The 19,517-nt window shown below is 44.3% G+C and overlaps 1 protein-coding gene across 2 annotated transcripts in view; it reads right to left on the bottom strand.

The window, feature by feature from the left end:
• Positions 1 to 14,818: 14,818 nt before the first annotated feature.
• Positions 14,819 to 19,517, bottom strand: part of rhbdl3 (rhomboid, veinlet-like 3) — a 76,346-nt gene continuing 71,647 nt past the window's right edge. For both annotated transcript variants that reach the window (XM_079841363.1, XM_079841364.1), the window contains 2 exons: positions 19,427 to 19,487; positions 14,819 to 17,417 (listed from right to left, as the gene is read on the bottom strand). In XM_079841363.1, the coding sequence (XP_079697489.1) occupies positions 17,146 to 17,417; positions 19,427 to 19,487 (333 nt within the window). In that variant the 3' untranslated portion in view covers positions 14,819 to 17,145. The remainder of the gene's footprint in view (positions 17,418 to 19,426; positions 19,488 to 19,517) is intronic.

Below are 19,517 nucleotides of genomic sequence, written 5' to 3'. Positions count from 1 at the left end.
CCACCACCTCTGGGTGGAGTCGCCACTCCCCGGGCCTCAGCCCCTGCCTCGGCAGGATGTCTGCTCCCTGATTTTGGACCCCCGGGACATACATTGCCCTGATGGACAACAGTTTCCCTTGGGACCACAGGAGGATGTGATGCGCCAGTCTGCAAAGAGGGCGCAACCTCAAACCCCCCTGCCGTGCCCCAACCAGTGAGGGAGGCGTCTGTTGAAACGGATTCCCGGCAACAGGACGCTCCCAACACTGGCCCTTGGGACAGAAACCAAGGTTTCTTCCATATGACTAGGGAACGAAGGCCACTGCGCGATACCCTGATCATACAGAATGGATTTCCCCTCAAGGAAAGCCACCTGGTTTACTTCCATATCAGGACATGGTGGCCGCGGAGGTCCTGGAAAAAGCTCCTCAGAGCTTTGTAGACCGCCAGCATTTCCAGGCAGTAGATGTGCCAGGAGAAATGCCTGGTCTCCCACAGACCTCTCGCAAAGCGGCCGCCATGACCACGTCCCAGCCAGTGAGGGAGGCGTCTGTTGAAACGGATTCCCGGCAACAGAACGCTCCCAACACTGGCCCTTGGGACAGAAACCAAGGTTTCTTCCATATGACTAGGGAACGAAGGCCACTGCGCGTTACCCTGATCATACAGAATGGATTTCCCCTCAAGGAAAGCCACCTGGTTTACTTCCCATAACCACGTCCCAGCCAGTGAGGGAGGCGCCTGTTGAAACGGATTACCGGCAACAGAACGCTCCCAACACTGGCCCCTGGGACAGAAACCAAGGTTTCTTCCATATGACTAGGGAACGAAGGCATCTGCGCATCACCCTGATCATACAGAATGGTTTTCCCCCCGAGGAAAACCCCTTGATTCCCAGCTACCACTGTAAGGGTCTCATGCAGCAGGCCAAGAGATATTCTGTTGGACGCAGCCACAATGAGCCCCAGCAGACCTTAAACTGCTTCACAGTGATGCTGTGGCCTAGCTTTATTTTAGAGACCACCACCCGTATGGACTCGATACGTTCGGGAGACAATTGTGCCCACAACGTAGAGAATCCCATACGACTCCCAGGAACACAGTTCTCTGAGAAGGCGTCAACACGCTACTGCATGTAGAGTCTCAAAGGGCTAGGCCGCCTGGAAGAACCCGATATTGGTACGCTTTGCCCCAAAAAGCGAACCTAAGGAACTTCCTGTGACACAGAAGGATGGATACAGGGAAGTATGCGTCCTCTTCAGACCCATCGTGACAGACCAGTCCTCAGACTGGATCTGAATCACAATGGAGGAATTGCTAAGCATCTTGAATCTGAATCTCCTCAGAGAACGATTCAAGTACCTCCGGTCTAAAGTTGGATGCAACTCGCCATCCCTCTTAGGAACTATGAAGTACTGGCTGTAGAACCCGGACTCCCTGTCTGGCGGAGGAGCACATTCTGTGGCCTCCTTACCAACAGGGAGTGAACTTCCTGTTCCATTACCCGAACCTGCCCAGGGACCACTGCCGTCCAGACCACCCCACTGAACTTCAGGGGAAGGTAACCGGACTGCAGTCTGTATGCCCCTTCCTACAGTCGCAGGCCCCAAGCTGATATATTCGGAGGCATAACCATGCGCCGAGATAATCTGCTAAGGGAACCAGCCTCTCGAGGCCGGTCTCGGGTGTCAACGGAGCCTCCTCCCCGACCCCCTGAAGCGGCTAACCGGCAGGGCGAAATCGAGGAAGATTTTCGGTGTGCGTACGCGTTTGCTGGACCACCGCAAGTCTTGCTAGAGGCGGCTGGTGCAGCGCGCGTGCACGGGGAAACGATGTGGCCCGAAGCGTACTAGACGGCGGGAACACAGCATCGACTCCCGAAAAACTCCACAGGGGAGACGACCTCGATCGCTCCTACCCGGGAGAGGGGGCTGGCCAGCAGGGGCCTCATCTAAGGGAGCAGCTCAACAGGGCCACAACACTAGAGCGGACACTGCGATTAGCAATTGCCTGAAACTGATGTGTCCCGCAGGCCACAAGGCGGCGAGAACGACATCAACTTCAGGAGGGCTCCATCTTAGATGAATATCCAGTTCACAAGTTAAACACGCTTGGGTGACAGAATTAAAGTATCCAACTTATCAAAGTCGGATAACATGACACTCAATTCCTCGGAATTAAATGCCATCATAATCACCAAACCCGTGCAACCTGATCTGAATAATAGGCTGAATAAAAAATATATCTAACTCCTCAAAGTCAGATAATATTTTAATTTAATTCCTCAGAATTAAATGCAGCCACAATAAGGTGAAACAGTCTGAATGATAGGCTAAATATCTAACTCCTCAAAGTCAGATTATATTTTATTTAATTCCTTAGAATTAAATGTAGCCGTAATTAATCAGACAACACTGTTTTATTTGTATTATACGGACTCATAGACCCCGCGTTGCCTCAGCAACGTGGTTTAAGCCGTCATAATACAATTGGTTTTCATCCCTCGAGAAAAAAGCCAAACAGTGTCACACAATACGGTGAAACATGGTCTGAATGACAGGCTGAATATCTAACTCCTCAGAGTCAGATCATATCTCATTTAAATCCTCAGACTTAAATGCAGCCATATCAGACAATACTGATTTAACGTACTATACGGACTCGCCGTTAAGCCAACCAGTATCTCATGCACACCGATCGCGTGTGTTCACTTTAATTGCAGACCCATAACCTGCGCGCTGCCTTTTTTTCTGCAATCGCGAGATGGAATCTTGCATATTTAAGAAGTGCTTATAACTTCGACTGCCACGATGCTGAGCACGTCTAATTCCTCAGAATCAGACCGCTCACACATCTGGTCCTCTGCCCCGGGGGAAGAAGCCGCAGCGCGGGCTTCCACACGGGGAAGGAGAACATCTGAACTGTCAGATAAAGACTGGGAAGATGCCTCAGCAGTCCCAGTCCCGCTGACAGTCCATCCGTGAGCCCCATGACCAGCCTCGCCGCACCGCCTCGGTGGATGCGTGACCGATCCACGGGGCTCACGAGGCTGGCCGGCCTCATCGAGCACGGCCAGCCGAGAGCGGAGCACCCTGAGCGTCAGCTTCTTGTAATGCTCACAAGCGGCTCCCTCGAGAGCCGCTCGAGCATGCTGAACGCCCAGGCAGTGCACACACTGCAGGTGTGTATCCGAGCCCGACATGAAACGGGGACACGGATGCACACACTGCTTAAACTCTCTCACATTCTCACATTTTTCCATTTTTGCACTTTTTTCTTTTTCTTTTTTATCACACACACTTTCACTGACATACAACAGTAAATAGACAAACAGTTTGACAGATAGCGCTTGCTGAAGAGCAATAACTACCGCCATTACGTTCCAGCTCCCCTTTTATACTTCCGGGTATGCCGTCACAATGACGTCATCACGCACGCCAATCGGATTGGCCTAGTTGGCATTCTGGTTTCAGATTCGCTGATGCTAAGGGAGCATCCCCAAAGCGTTGTTCCGATGCAGTGCGAGTTACCTCGAAAGGGAACACCATAACGCTGGTCCTTGAATAATGTGCCAGGGACTTAGTTGGAGGACATTTTTAAAAGGAACAGTTAAAGGAATGTTTTTAGCAGAATATAGTAGAAGTCAAACAAAATCCCTTTCAAAGGGGTGCCATATGCAGACTGCCTCACCATCCAAAACCAGGGGTCGCTTATTTTTGGGCAATTTTTATTTTCAGACTGGGTTTATTATTTTGGGCTTTTTTTTTTCTTTTCGGAAAGTGCTGGGATAATCCTGTGATAACTGATAAGCTTCTCAAGTACTATTGCAGTACTTTGGAGCATTTGAAAGGGTTATCAGTTAACAGGTTAACTTCTGCAGGAAGATGACAGCCTTGTAGAGTAATTTCCCAAAATCAGGTTGTGCTTATAGCAGCATCTAAATGATAGACCTTGTATGATGATTGACTGAAGATAGCAAGGGGGAACTAAAAGATCAGGAGAACAGTATCCAGGACAGGAGAGCAGAAACATACATGCTGTTCAAAAGTTTTTGATCTGTAAGAATCTTAATGTCTAGAAGTCTCTTATGCTAATCAAGGCTGCATTTATTTAATAAAAAACAAAACAAAACAAAAACAGTAATATTGTGAAATATTATTAAAATGTAAATTAAATATTTTAGAATTCTAATTTATTTCTGTGATGCAAAGTAAAATTTTCAGCAACACTAATCAGTGTTACATGATCAGAGGTGCCGCTAGCAATGTTGGGCCCAATGAAAGAATATGAGGTTGGGCCCCCTACCGCATCCATTCCACACCAAACATACAAGCCAACCTAGCGATCCAAAATCTTTGTCTGCAATGTAATGATATATATGTCAAAAGTTTGGAGACGGTACTATTTTGATTGTTTTTGAAAAAAGTCTCTTTCAAAAGGCTGCATTTATTTGATCCAAAATACAGCAAAAAACTGTATTATTGTGAATTTTTTTTTACATTTTAAAATCACTTTTTTCTATATTTTAAAAAGTAATTTATTTCTGTGATTCAAAGCTGAATTTTCAGCATCATTACTTTAGTCTTTAGAGTCACATGTTCCTTCAGAAATCCTTCTAATATGCCGATTTGCTGCTCAAGAAACATTTATTATTATTATCAGTGTTGAATTTTTTTCCAGGATTATTTAATGAATAATAAGTTCAAAAGAACAGCATTTATCTGAAATATAAAGCTTTCTATACTGTCACTTGATCCATTTAATGCATCCTTGCTGAATAAATGTATACATATCCCCCCCCCAAAAAAAAATTTAAATAATAATAATAATAATAATAATAATATATATATATATATATATATATATATATATATATATATATATATATATATATATATATATATATATATATATATATATATATATATATATATATATATATATATATATATAATCATTACATATTGGCCCAATAAATGACTTCCAAATAATTATCGCCATGCAGAAAGATGCATTGTACTAATCATAGGTTAAGGTCTTCACTCAAAATTAAAATTGTATATTCACCGAACATTCGAATTTAATTGTACTCAGTCAATCTATGAAGTCGAAGTGAAAAATCCATGTTGGCTGAACAAGTCCTCCGTCCGAAAAACGGTATACGCATGCGCAAAATGCGCTTGAAAAAAACCGTTTGTGTGGAGATTTCAAATGCGGAGCAGCAGCGCGAGCGGAGCCGAACCAGCAGGTGCTGAAGACCGAAACAGACATTCCCAAGAGAATAGAGATATTCATCTCACAAAGACGTTGGTGAGTATTTAGCACTGAAATTATTCTCCAGAGTTTTGCTTTATGACAGGGTATGAAGACATTTTGTAGAATCACGAGTTCATGCATTCATTGTTTTCATGAGTGTGTTCTCGTTTACTACATAATTATCTAATGGTAGCCTGTAGCCAATAGTTTTATTTTCCTCACGTCTTATATGTCTAAAACAATAGGTAATAAGGAAATTAAGTCATTTGTGTGATATGTGCGGCATGCGACTGTTGAACACGGTGCGTTTGGCGTCGGCCTCTTGCAGGGCTTAAGTTATTGCCTTTTAATATCAAACACGTCAAGCTCATGATTTTCTGATGTCCATTCATTCGTCTCATCCTCATTATATAATGAAGAAACGTCTCGGTTACGTATGTAACCCTCGTTCCCTGAAGGAGGGAACGGAGACGTACGTCGGAACTGACCGACGAATTGGGATCTGTCTTCAGAGACCAGTCTACTTCGAGTGTATTAGAAACGAGCCAATTGTATTGGCATGCGGTCCACGCACCGCCCCGCACCGCGGGTATAAACACGGAAGTGGAGTACCGCATATTGCTTTTCCAACTGAGGAGCCGAATAAGTGACTCGGCCCTTCAGCGGAAGCACAGCACCTGGCGACGGGACGTACGTCTCCGTTCCCTCCTTCAGGGAACGAGGGTTACATACGTAACCGAGACGTTCCCTTTCAGTCGGTCACGTTCAACGTACGTCGGAACTGACCGACGAATTGGGATCCCTACCAACACGCCAGAGATGCTGGCCCTTCCAGCGCCCTGCCTGAGCTTACTGGACCACTCCTATGTTGGAGTGGGAGTCAGGGCTCCCGGCAGGGAAGGTCAGTCACTGCTGTTCCTGCAAGACCCACTCTGCGTGACTACTGGATAACGCTGGGAAGCGTGCCAGTCTCAGGGAGATGGAACGCTGCGGAGCCGCGTCCTCCAAGGGAGGAGAGGTGGAATACTCATAAGGACTAACCTATCAGGGTAGTGCAACATATGGCAGTCTCTGGGGTGGATCCAACCTGGTCCCAGGGGGGAAAGAACACACCCAGAGACGACAGAGCGGGGCTCTGTCAAGGGAAAGACACGGGGCTAGCCGAGTAGGGTAGCAGGTACCGTGGAAATACACATATGGGGTCGCCGTGAGGGGACCAACACATATGGAACCCAGCCTACACACACGTTCCACAAGCATACGGGTGCAGGCCTGGCGTTAGACGGCCGCAACGTCTGACACCGAAGGGGTGACGGAGGAGCTCGACAGGGTTCACCATTTCTGGGGAACACAACTGGAGAAGATAAACGCACGAATCCGGCCATAGGCGGGAGTGGCGTAGCAAGCCGACACAGGAACGGGCACTTCACGTCTACCGGCCGTTGGAGGCGAGTACACGGGAAGAAACCGGCTCCACACGGAGGCTATAGAATCTAGCGAACGTGTTAGGTGTCGTCCAGCCCGCAGCTCTACAGATGTCTGTCAGCGAGGCGCCTTGAGCCAGCGCCCAGGAGGAGGAGGCAACACTCCTTGTGGAGTGCGCTCGCAACCCGAACGGGCAAGGCACGTCTTGCGATTGGTACGCTAAAGACGATAGCATCCACAATCCAGTGGGCTAACCTCTGCTTGGAGACAGCCTTTCCCTTCTGCTGCCTCCATAACAGACGAAGAGCTGCTCTGAGGTCCTAAAGCTTTGTGTCCGGTCAACGTAAGCGCGAAGAGCGCGGACGGGACATAAAGCCAGGGCTGGGTCTGCCTCCTCCGAGGGCAGCGCTTGCAGGTTCACCACCTGGTCCCGAAAGGGAGTGGTAGGAACCTTGGGCACGTATCCGGGCCGGGGTCTCAGGATGACGTGAGAGTTACCGGGCCCGAATTCTAGGCACGATTCGTAGACCAAAGCGCATGCAGGTCCCCCACCCTCTTGATTGAGGCCAATGCAGTCAGGAGTACCGTCTTTATAGACAGGATTTTTAACTCATTGGACTGCAAAGGCTCAAAAGGAGGGCCCTGAAGTGCTCTGAGCACCAGGGCTAAGTCCCAAGAGGGTAGCGAGATAGAACGAGGAGGATTTAGTCTCCTCACACCTCTGAGGAACCTGACGATTAAGTCGTGCTTCTCTAAGGTTTTACCTTCAACTACATCGTGATACGCCGCTATTGCTGCGACGTACACTTTCAGGGTGGAGGGAGACAGCCTTCGCTCCAACCCATCTTGTAGGAAAGAAAGCACAACATTAATCGAACACTTCCGGGGGTCTTCTGGCGAGAAGAACACCACTCAACGAACAGGTTCCACTTCAGGGCATAGAGGCGCCTCGTAGAGTGGCAAACAGGTCTACCTGTGCGGCTCCGAAAAGGTCCCATATCAGCTGGACGCTCCGGGGGTGGAGTCGCCACTCTCCCGGAAGTGGACACTGACGAGAGAGCTTGTCGGCTGTCTGGTTCAGCACACCTGGGATGTGAATGGCACGAAGCGACCTCAGATGCTTCTGACTCCACAGGAGGAGGTGGCGGGCGAGTTGGAGCATGCGACGGGAGCGCAGACCACCCTGACGGTTGATGTACGCAACGGCCGGAGTGCTGTCCGTGCGGACCAGTACGTGTTTGTGCTGAAGCAGCTTCTTGAAGCGACTTAGCGCAAGACTTACTGCCATTAACTCCAGGCAATTGATATGCCAATGCAGCTGGGGCCCCGTCCACAGACCCGAGACTGCATGCCCGTTGTACGTGGCCCCCCAACCCGTGGCTGAGGCATCTGTGAATCATAAGAACGAGGGGTCGGACCAAGGGTTGAAGGTTTGGCGACAGTACGGGGTAACTGGGACCCGATACTGGCCGCTCTGCCACGCCCACCTCGGGACTCGGTCGTGTAGCCAGCGCTGAAGCGGTCTCATATGAAGCAATACGAGCGGCGTTACCGCGGCTGCAGATGCCATATGCCCCAGGAGCCTCTGAAAGAATTTCAGTGGGACCGCCGTCCTGCTCTTGAATGTATTCAAGCAGTTCAACACTGACTGGACTCGTTCCTCTGTGAGGCGCGCAGTCCGATTGACCGAATCCAGCTCCATGCCGAGATAAGAGATCCTCTGCGTGGGACAGAGTTTGCTCTTCTCTCGGTTGACCCGAAGGCCCAACAGGCTGAGGTGACGGAGCACCAGGTCCCTGTGTTTGCACAACTGCTCCCGAGACTGGGCGAGTATAAGCCAGTCGTCGAGATAGTTGAGAATGTGAACGCCGCGTTCTCGGAGTGGAACAATGGCTGCCTCCACGACTTTCGTAAAGACGCGGGGCGACAGGGACAGCCCGAAGGGCAAGACTTTGTACTGATATGCCTTACCCTCGAACGCAAAGCATAAGAACGGTCTGTGTCGAGGGAGAATAGAGACATGAAAGTACGCGTCCTTCAGGTCGATCGCTGCAAACCAATCTTGGGGACGGATGCATTCGAAAATGCATTTCTGCGTTAGCATTCTGAACGGAAGCTTGTGCAGGGCCCGTTTCAGAACACGCAGGTCCAAGATTGGCCGTAACCCACCGCCTTTCTTGGGTACAATGAAGTAGGGGCTGTAGAACCCCGACTTCATATCGGCTGGAGGAACCGGCTCGACCGCGTCCTTCGCCAGTAGGACATCGATCTCTGACCGCAAGACATGGGCATCACTGCTCCGCACGGAGGTGAAGAGGATGCCCTTGTGCTTGGGAGGCCAGTACGCGAACTGAGTCGCGTAGCCGAGTCTGATAGTACGGATGAGCCAGCGAGACGGTCTGGGGGCTCTCTTAGCCAGGCCCCCAGAAGCCGTGCCCGGAGGCGACCCGGAGTGGGTCTAATCGTTCCAGGGTGGGGCAAGTGTGGGAGAGAGAGGGCCCGGGGGCGTCCTCTAGCCTCACACCACCCCCTGGCGAAGAAGAGAGGGGAAGCCAGGAGTGGCAAGGCCCGGGGGCGTCGCACACAGCCGGCTTGAGCCTCTCTGGGCCCAGGGACAAAGGAAACTGCTCTGAGAACGTGGGTACCGCTGGACTCCGGAGAGCCAGCGGCAGGACCGAAACCGAAAAATATATTCTCCCCCCGGTCCTCCTCCGGGGGAGGGAGGGGTGCGGACACCGACTCCCTGAGCAGTTCCCCTCTTGCTGGGCTGCCCGTTTCAGGGCCGCTTGCCCTTGTGCTTGCCAGCGGACTTTGCGGGACCCTGGACGGGTTGGGCGCCTCCCTTGCGCCCGGCCACCTGCTGCCTGGGTGGAGGCTGCTGCTTGGCTTAGCAGGGGCGGACGCAGGGAGACATCCTCGGCAACAAGCAGATGGAGGTGCTGCGGACAACGACTGGGTGGAGGCAGCAGCTGGTCGTCGTGGCAGGAAGTTTTTTTTTTTTTTTTTAATTATTATTTTTTACCTCCACCTGCTTCTGGGCCACCAAGAACTGCTGGGCACAGTTCTTGATGACGTCGCCGAAGAGGCCAGCCTGACAGACAGGGGCGTTGAGGAACCGAACTTTGTCGGGCTCACGCATATCTGCCAGGTTAGCCCCAGCTTTCTGGACCACTAGTGTGGACATCGCCTGACCCAGGGAGCGTGCAGTGACTTCCGTCACCCGGAGTGCGAGGTCCATCACAACACGCAGTTCCTGCATAACCCCTGGGTCGGGACTACCCTCGTGCATGCAGGACAGAGGGCAGTGAGAGAGGGAAAAAACTTAAACATTATGGCCCTTTTGGCGTTCCATATTTTGGCACCAAATAGTTCCACACTGCTAAGTTTTTCCAATGCACATCCGGGCAGCCACCCCAGAAAGCATGGCTGTCAACTCTGAATCTGATTCAGCATGAGCACACTATTATAGTGGGAAACTCAGCATCATCATTTCCAGCGCATAACAGCCCTCTCTCCGATGCAGCAATTGACATCTGTCCTCCGCCAGAGCCCCAAATGAAACGCTAGGTCCCCCCTTTTTTCAAAAAAGGACCAGCAATCCAAACCGTAAGCTACCAGCAGGCATGTGAGACAATGAGCGTGGCTGTCCAACTTGACGGCACACGGCGCGCTGAACACTCAAGCCTCCAAGAAGAGGCACGGTGAACAAAGCGCCGACGTGGTCATGTTCTCGTAAGGGAACATGAACCACCCACGAACAAAGTCTTAGCATGCTTGTGATGCGATAGAGGAGTGGGGGCCCACGGGGAATGTACCCGGCGGGGAAGCCCCACTATAATCCTCAGGCCACCAAGACTTATTAGCCAAAGTAGACCTTTTCCGGTGCACCAGAAAAGGAACTAGATCGGGGAATAAGCAATGGGACTCAACCCCGTTTGAGGTATCACAGTCTCGACCGCGCACCAGAGGACCGAGTGACGCGCTGGGTTGCCGTGGCAACCCCCGCTGTCAGCCGGCGCCAGACGGCACACGGCGCGCTGAACGCTCGAGCCCGAACAACGCGCCGACGTGACCACGTTCTCCTGGGAGAACGCGGATCACCCACGAACGCAATCTCACATGTTTATATGCGAGAGAGATCGTGGCCGTCAAATGAGGACAGGAAACAACCGCATCCAGAAACACACGGTTTGAATGACATCTTGAAAAAGACGCAGGGTCAAACCGTGTTGCTCTTTTTAGAAGGAAATGCTCTTTTAGAAGTGCTGAAGCGTTCAGGGAGATGACCGCGGCTCACAGCAGTCCGATTGCAAGCCTGCATGTGAGCACTCAAGAACGGAAACGCCCAGCCAACCAACACAGGAACAAGTGTATGTTGCAGCGGCCGCTCGCTGACTCGCGCCGTCACACAAGCACCCAGGTAAGAGAGCGATCCTCCTCGAGACTCGTTTAAACACTCTTCGCAGAAACAGCTTGATACAGCAAACCGTTCGGCTCCGAAGTTAAAAACAATATGCGGTACTCCACTTCCGTGTTTATACCCGCGGTGCGGGGCGGTGCGTGCACCGCATGCCAATACAATTGGCTCGTTTCTAATACACTCGAAGTAGACTGGTCTCTGAAGACAGATCCCAATTCATCGGTCAGTTCCGACGTACGTCGAACGTGACCGACTGAAAGGGAACTTCTGTTCTGTCTCTTGCCAGATGTGATGCAGGGGAGCTTTGTCATTAATGTTAGTTTTTATATTTATTTGCAGGTTTTTAGCTTGCAGTGCCGCGTTTTCTTCACCACAACAAGACATCCTGTTTTGCAGAAGACTTCTTGAATGTATTCAGAGTTTTTCCTTATTGAAAATAAGGTATTTTCACCCAAATATCCTGTGTTGGAATTTACTTGTTAATAAAGTAATGTGATGAAATGTCAACCCTGTTGTCTGTTTCTGTATTTTGCTTATATATATATATTTTTTTTTTTACCCAAAACTTTTGGACGGTACTATGTTACAAAATCTTTATATTTCAGATAAATACTGTTCTTTTGAACTTTCATCAAAGAATCCTGCTTTTTTTTTTACACAACTGTTTTCAACATTGCTAATAATCATAAATGTTTCATGAGCAGCAAATCATCATTAGAATGATTTCTGAATGTGACACAGAGTAGTGATGCTGAAAATTCAGCTTTGCATCACAGAAATAAATGACATTTTACAAATATTCAAATAGAAAACAGTTATTTTACATTTGAATAATATTTCACAATATACCTTTTTTTGTATTTTTAATATAATAAATGCAGCCTTGGTGAGCATAAGAGACTTTTGAGACCTATACTGATCAAAAACTTTTGAACGGCAGTGTACATGCAAGGAAAACTGAGGGGTATAGTGTGTATCTTCAGACATCCTGTTATGCAGAAGACTTCTTGACTTCTTGAATACTCAGAGTTTTTCCTTATTGAAAATAAGGTATTTTCACCAAATATCCTGTGTTGGAATGCACTTGTTAATAAAGTAATGTGATAAAATGTCAACCCTTTTGTCTGTGTTCATTTTGCTTAATATATTTATGTTTTTAGTAATTTTTGTCTTTTGGGACAGTGAGAAATAAACAATTGTTACTACAATTTAAAATATTTAATTGGACCAACCTCACAGTTTCACTGTAAAACATTTCTCCAATTAAATTGTATCAATTCAAAGAAATTTTTCACTTTTTACAGTGTTGGTAAATTAAAATTTTCCATTGGCTCAACATAATTATTTCTAATTGAGCCCATGTTAACAGACTGTTGCCACAATGGATAAAATTCAATTCACAGAAATTAAATTTGGCCAATTGAAGAGGCCTTCAATTTTTTACAGTGTAAACAAGGACATAATTAGTCACTAAGACAACTAAAGCCAGGTACACACTACACGGTTTTAAGTTTTGTGGAAATCGCAGACACATGCCTGAAATCAGAGGCAAATGGGTGCTCGTTCATGTGAGCGACAATCCCATGTATTATCAAAGATGCGATCTGAGAGAAGCACTGATGCGTTGCCAAAGCCTGTGATATATTTAGCATGCTAAATATCTGGACCTGTCTGCGACTCGGAGTACTGCAGTGTGAAATGTGTTTTGACTGGAAATTACATCGGCGACGACCTACACAGTCAACGAGAGAGCAAGATACAGGGCAAGGGAAAGTTCAGAGGGAGAAAGTCCTAGACCTGCCACAGAACATCAGCAAGCATGGCTTCTGCAAGCTACTATTCTCTTCTTCATATTCGTCTTTTTTTCTTTTCTTTTTCTCTGCAAATCAGCACAAAGCCAACTTGGATCGGGCTGCAATTTTTAACAGGAAGAAATAAAGATAGGTGTTACACCTAAACATTACCACAGGTCAGACAGACATGAAAAAAACGGAATCAATGGCCTTCCAGCTCCACCCAAACCTGTGCCTCATCTCTGCTTCTTTAAGTATTAAACGGCACACCCAGTGCACTCACTGAATTCTGTAATTTTATCAGCATACCAGGTTTTGCTGGAAATGAGGAGACAAAAAGACCAAACCTTTGGAATCAAATCTGTGTTGTGATTTCATTTTGAACTCCTGTCATGGCACAGCAAGGAAATGGTCATATGGCGGGTTTCGCCATGTTAGGTGAGAGATCTCTCAGGCAAAACTGGTGAGGCCTGTAAAATGGAGGAGTGTAATTGCACAGTGTAAAGGCTTATAACCTTGCCCAATTTTAATTGATTTCTTCAGGGTATTGACACACAAGTTCTCCATTGATCAGTTTATCTGAATAATTGGTTTGGTTTACTTTCACATATATGTTGGGAATCAACGGCACAAGGACATTCTACTACTGCCTCTCTGAAAGAGCTGATTAAATGAAACAGAGGCGACTGGATTTTTCTCATTTGCATTCATCTCAGCATGATGCATGTTTATCTACTGTCATAAACAACTAACATAAACAACACTCCATGATTTCTCATCTATGTTGGACATGCAGTAACATGGAGTGTCACTTGCAAGAGCAATGGAGTCATTTGATTTCATAGTCAGTGTGACAGTGTCATGATTTACTGCAGTTTTTAACTTTTCTAACAAATGGAACTTTCTGTGGCCTTTGAAGAAAAGCCACTAATATTACATTAACACCTTTTTATAGGTGCCATATACTTACAGTTAAACATTTGCAGTTAGTTTTAATCAAAGAATATTTAAATATAATACTCAACTACTTTTAAGATTGTATGACTGAAGTTCAAACACTTCCTCCCCTCAAATCACAGTAACAAATTTCACAATTTTACTACTATAGACTCTATAGTGGCTTAGATAAGTGGCTTATAATTTATTGAAATTAATATTAATTGTATTACAACAAACACCATCATTTATATGACTTTTGGTTTTTATTAAACCAATTCTTTGAAGTTTATATAGAGTTTAAGGGTTCACAAATACAACTATTATAGAACCAATGTCCTGATTTACAATGAAAGTACAGAAAATGACATTTTCAATGACAGATTTTTTAATGCATTTTATATTTACATATCAAATCTACAAAATAGACGCATGTTGAAATATGCTTGAACTCTCATTTCCAGTGCCATAGCCCTTTATACACAGAATCCCAGGTTACTTACATCCCAACATTTTTGATACAGTAAGGTCAGCACAACGCAAAACAAAATACTGGCACTTCAAAAGTAGCTTAAATACATTGTTAAAACATTTCCTGTTGTTCAGTAGTATAAGCTGGGATCGAAGTATCCTACTTGATTCATTAACTTTCAGCTGTTTATGTTTAGAATTTACTATTTTCCTGTTATAGCTTGAGAATCATATAGGCAACACACACACACACACACACACACACACACACACACACACACACACACACACACACACACACACACACACACACACACACACACACACACACACACACACACACACACACACACACACACACACACACACACACACACACACACACACACACACACACAAGATACTCAGAAAACACACAAAGCTGTACCAGGATCAGTGTTGCTGTAAAGAATGACTATACACTGAGAGGAGCTAACCAGTTACTAGGGGCACAGACACTCAGCAACCTGTTCAAATACTACAGCACCAATAGAAATAAACTTCATAACATAGACCACTTTATTTGAGGTACAGTAGATGTTACACAATCACAATTCATTGAAAACTACTGCAATACAGGCTTATATATTAAACAGCATATAACAGATCAGTTTAGCTATTTGTAACTTTGTATAGCCGATAAATTATGTGTTCTTTTGTTATTATTCTGTTGGTCATTGATTTGAAGTTGAGTTCTGGTGACTCCCAAGGTCATGCTGTTGTTCCACTAATATGTGATTCAAATATATAATCAAATATGAATCAATAAATCTAATCAAGTGTGCAATTTCTGATTCTGATAAAATGCTGGTGCTGTAAATTCTCTTCCTTGATGGCAACAACAAAATGAGCAGTGGCGGTCTGTCAGAGGAGGAAAGATGGACTGAGTCTCCATAAAAAAATGATTCAAAATAAATATAGCAGCTAAAGTGATCAAATTAACTTGTTTTAATCATTTTACTAATGTGCATAACTTAGGTATATATTTTCCTTCATGTGAGAAAGCTCAAGCAAATTTAAATCACTAAATCACAGAAAGATATTAAAATAATATTAATTCAAATGATTCAATATGGCACAAAAAAGTCAAAAGGGAGTCAAAAATGTTACTTCTTTTCGCATAAATATGAGAGGTCACCCCTGCAGTGCATCATGAAGCCTGTACTTATAAAGGCTTCCAAACACAAATGTTAGAGTCTAAGGGGGCGTTTACACAACACCATTTTCAACTAAAAACGTAAAACTTTTTATGTGTTTTGGGGGCCTGAAAACACAAACTTTTGAAAACGGCATTAAAAGTGCACGTTTTTGAAAATTATAATGAAAATACTGTTATCTTCTCTATGTAAACTACAAAAACGTGAATTTGTGAAAACGATGATGTCATCACATGCGTATTACGTGTTCAGGCTCATAGTGTTTCTTTTCAAAGAAAGGAGTGTTCCTTTAGCCTTTTTAGTTGTTTTCGCAGATCCTTGTGAATGGGGATCGTTTTGACAGTGGTGTCGTCTATTTGCATAAAATGCACAATTTTCCATCTTTAGTAGTTTCCTCAAAGGTCACTTTCCTGCAGATTTGAGCTCCAAACCTGATCAAACACACCTGAAGAAGCTAATCAAGATCTTCAGGATTACTAGAAAGTTGCAGGTAGGTGAGTTTAATCAAGGGTGGAGGTTAGAAAGTGAATCTGAAAGGCAAGATTTGAGAACACCTGGTTAAAAATGTGCTATAGTGGAATGAAAAAGTGAAAGTTCCTCTACACAAGTGAGTAGATGTTACAAGGAATTGGACTCTTTATTCATTTACAAGTGTTTAAATATTGTTCATAGTCTGTAGATGGCACTACATGATTTGTTATGGTTTTTTGCTACACTATAGTCTGGTCAAGTGTTGACTTGGTAATCAGAAAGTTAACGCATGCCATTAATTATCAAATTAATATCCATCCAGATTGATTAGATTAATATTGATGTACATATTAATGTCTAGGAAATTCCCCTGCAGACCGCCACTGAGAACAGTAAGGGATTGCAGTTTTTTAAGTCAACCTAATAAACACTGTATTATTTAGTTATTAATATACTGTATTACACTGTATATTAGTTGTTTACAAGATAGCGAGAAGTTAATCTAGCCATTTATTTCCTTACTACTGCGGTTTGAATATCTTTTAAGGGGTCCTTCACACACAATGGGCTTTAACAGTGAACTCTCATACTACCTCATGTAGGCTACTTGCCTTTAGTCGTTTATAAAAAATATAGAACACTTACTAAAAGGTCCTCATAAAATACTGATATTTCTCTTTGCTAATGCAACCTCAGGTTCTGTGCCACTTAAAGGAATGTATCCATTCCTTCAATAATTGAGAAATATTTAACCTGGTACAGAATATATGAATGAGCCAGCAGCAGCAGCTTCTAAACCTACATTTTATTTTGAAATGAATACTCGATCGCTGGCAAAAAAGTATACAGCTGTAAAAATCATCAACCTTTGGGCTTTTACTGCAAATTTACATTCATCATTTTTTAAAAATCGGAATCTGCGGTTTTAGCTGCTTTGATGGCACTAAAAAAATTGGCATGGTTTAGGCACTATTAACACAAACATTGCAGAGGGACTGCAGTAAGGTACTTAGCATTTGTTTCTCATCCATGACCTTTACAACTGTTAAATGATGTTGCCTGTCATCACACACACACACACACACACACACACACACACACACACACACACACACACACACACACACACACACACACACACACACACACACACACACACACACACACACACACACACACACACACACACGTGTGCTTCATGGAGGTGGGGGTAACTTGACATCCAAGAGATTGTAAGCGAATATGTTCCAGAAGATTCCACAGAGAATAAAGAGTGTGTAGACACTGAAGAAGATCCAGAACAAGGACTGCTCCTGCAAACGCTGTTCATAGTTCTGAAGAACCACTACACCAAGGGTGAGGCCCACTGCCACACCCCCCAGATGGGCCACAAAGCTGGGATTAGGGCATGGTGGGAAAGCTGGGGGATAGAATCGGAGCCAGACGGCACGACCAAACTCCACACTCACTGTAGAGACAGAAAATGCTTACTTTGAGGGCTTACATGTAGAATCTATATGAGTGGTGGTTATATAATACATTTCAGTAAATACGGCAAGTCTTCAATACAGTAAACTTTAAAGTGCATGAAGTCATCTTTTGTTTATAAATGTATGTTAATTGGACTTAAACTAACAGTGGATGCGGAAAAGAAAGGAAATACATGCAAAAGGTTCAATGTCATTGTAGAAATTGAGAGAATGGAAAAATTCTGCAAACTTCCACATTTTAGTTCTGGAAATAAATAGGGATGCACCAATATATTAAAATTCTGTCCGATATCGATAAGCCGATAATTGATAAATGGACCATGTTAAAGTGCCCCTATTACGGTTTTTCAAATATTCCCTTTCATGCAGTGTGTAATATAGCTGTTTGTGAATGTAAACGTTCTGCAAAGTTGTAAAGTCGAAAGTGAATGATTAATAAAGTTATTTTCTCCCAAAAGAAAGAATCGACTCAGAACCGCCTAAACAAGTGTTTAAAAAAAATTTATTCAAATCACACTGCGTGACAGTTCTATGTCACTAGAAATTATATTTGCATAATGCCTGCCTATGTTTTACATTGTCCACCCACGAACAGCTTTTTGTCTATTTTGTTAGCTTGGCTAACATATGCACCGCTTTCGATACAGTTAATAAAGTTCTCGCACATGCACCGCAATAAATTAGAATACACATGGTGATGGATGTACACTTGTTAATGCTTATAGTGAGGAATTATAGTTCTCATAATCTCAGAGAAACATCCTGCTCAAGTCATCCTTGCGATGGAGGATCGGGTTAAATAACTAGTTCTTCCAATGTTTCATCATCAGACTCTCGGTAGACCAATCACAACAGACTGGGTCATCTGACCAATCAGAGTGGAGTAGCTCGCGGAAAAGAGGGATTTAGGCCCTGTCCCAAATGGCACACTTCATGTGCACTTTCGGTCTTGTGGACTTACAATGGCCGCTGTGTGAGCGTGTCCGTTAAATCCACGAGACCGTAGGGTGTCCCGTTTGTCATTTTAGGTCTAAGAAGGGTGCTCGCGAGTGTCCCCTTTGAGGTCAATATGCGCCCTCGATGCGCACTTCTGCCGAGCCCACACTGGTGCCGGTAACGCAGCGGACTACTTCCCGACAGTCAAAGCGACTCAGAGGAAGACCTTGAGGGTTTAGGGTGCCATTTGGGACAGGGCCCTTGAGAGACTGATTCATCCATCGAGTAGTTTGAGATTCATTGAACAATGTGGTGATGTGCAATGTATATTATGAGAAAATGTGTTTTTTGAACTTTAATGCATGTAAACCTGTTGTAGGAGACCTCCAAAACAAAATTAGGAACCTTTAAAACAGCATATTGGGGCACTTTAAAATTCTGTGGAATTTTATGTTGAATTTAATTATTATCATGTTATTAAGTTATTGTTATGTGTTAAAGATTAACTTTAAAATAGCTTTAGATTATGGCAAAAGTAATCAAACATAAAAACATAAAAAATACAAATAAAGATTCAATAAATTAAAAAATCTATAATGGTTATGGTACCATATTAGTGCTGTCAAATCTAACATAAAAGTTAGTTTATATTATATATATATATATATATATATATATATATATATATATATATATATATATATATATATATATATAGTGTGTGTGTGTGTGTGTGTGTGTGTCTATATATATTATATGTGTATATATATATATATATATATATATATATATATGTACACATATAATATAATAGTATATATATAAATATAATACACAGTATATTATATAAACACAATCTTTTATTTTAGATGATATTAATTGTGAATAATAGATTTGACAGCACTTAAATATATAATAGATTTGACAGCACTTAAATATATAAACAGTATATATTTGGCATCACTAGAAATTACTTTCGCTATTCAATATTTCATATATCAAGCACAGAATTAAATTTTCAGCATGAATAACACAAAAACAGTTTACATACTGCACACCAGAGCCATTGCCATGCGAAAGAGCTTGAACTGACACTTCATCCCTGACCAGTTCTGTAAAGCGAGGGAGAGAAACATCAAATT

The sequence above is a fragment of the Gobio gobio genome, assembly GCF_949357685.1.
Source record: "Gobio gobio genome assembly, chromosome: 17".
Lineage (NCBI taxonomy): Eukaryota > Metazoa > Chordata > Actinopteri > Cypriniformes > Gobionidae > Gobio > Gobio gobio.
This window is presented reverse-complemented; position numbering and strand designations above follow the sequence as displayed.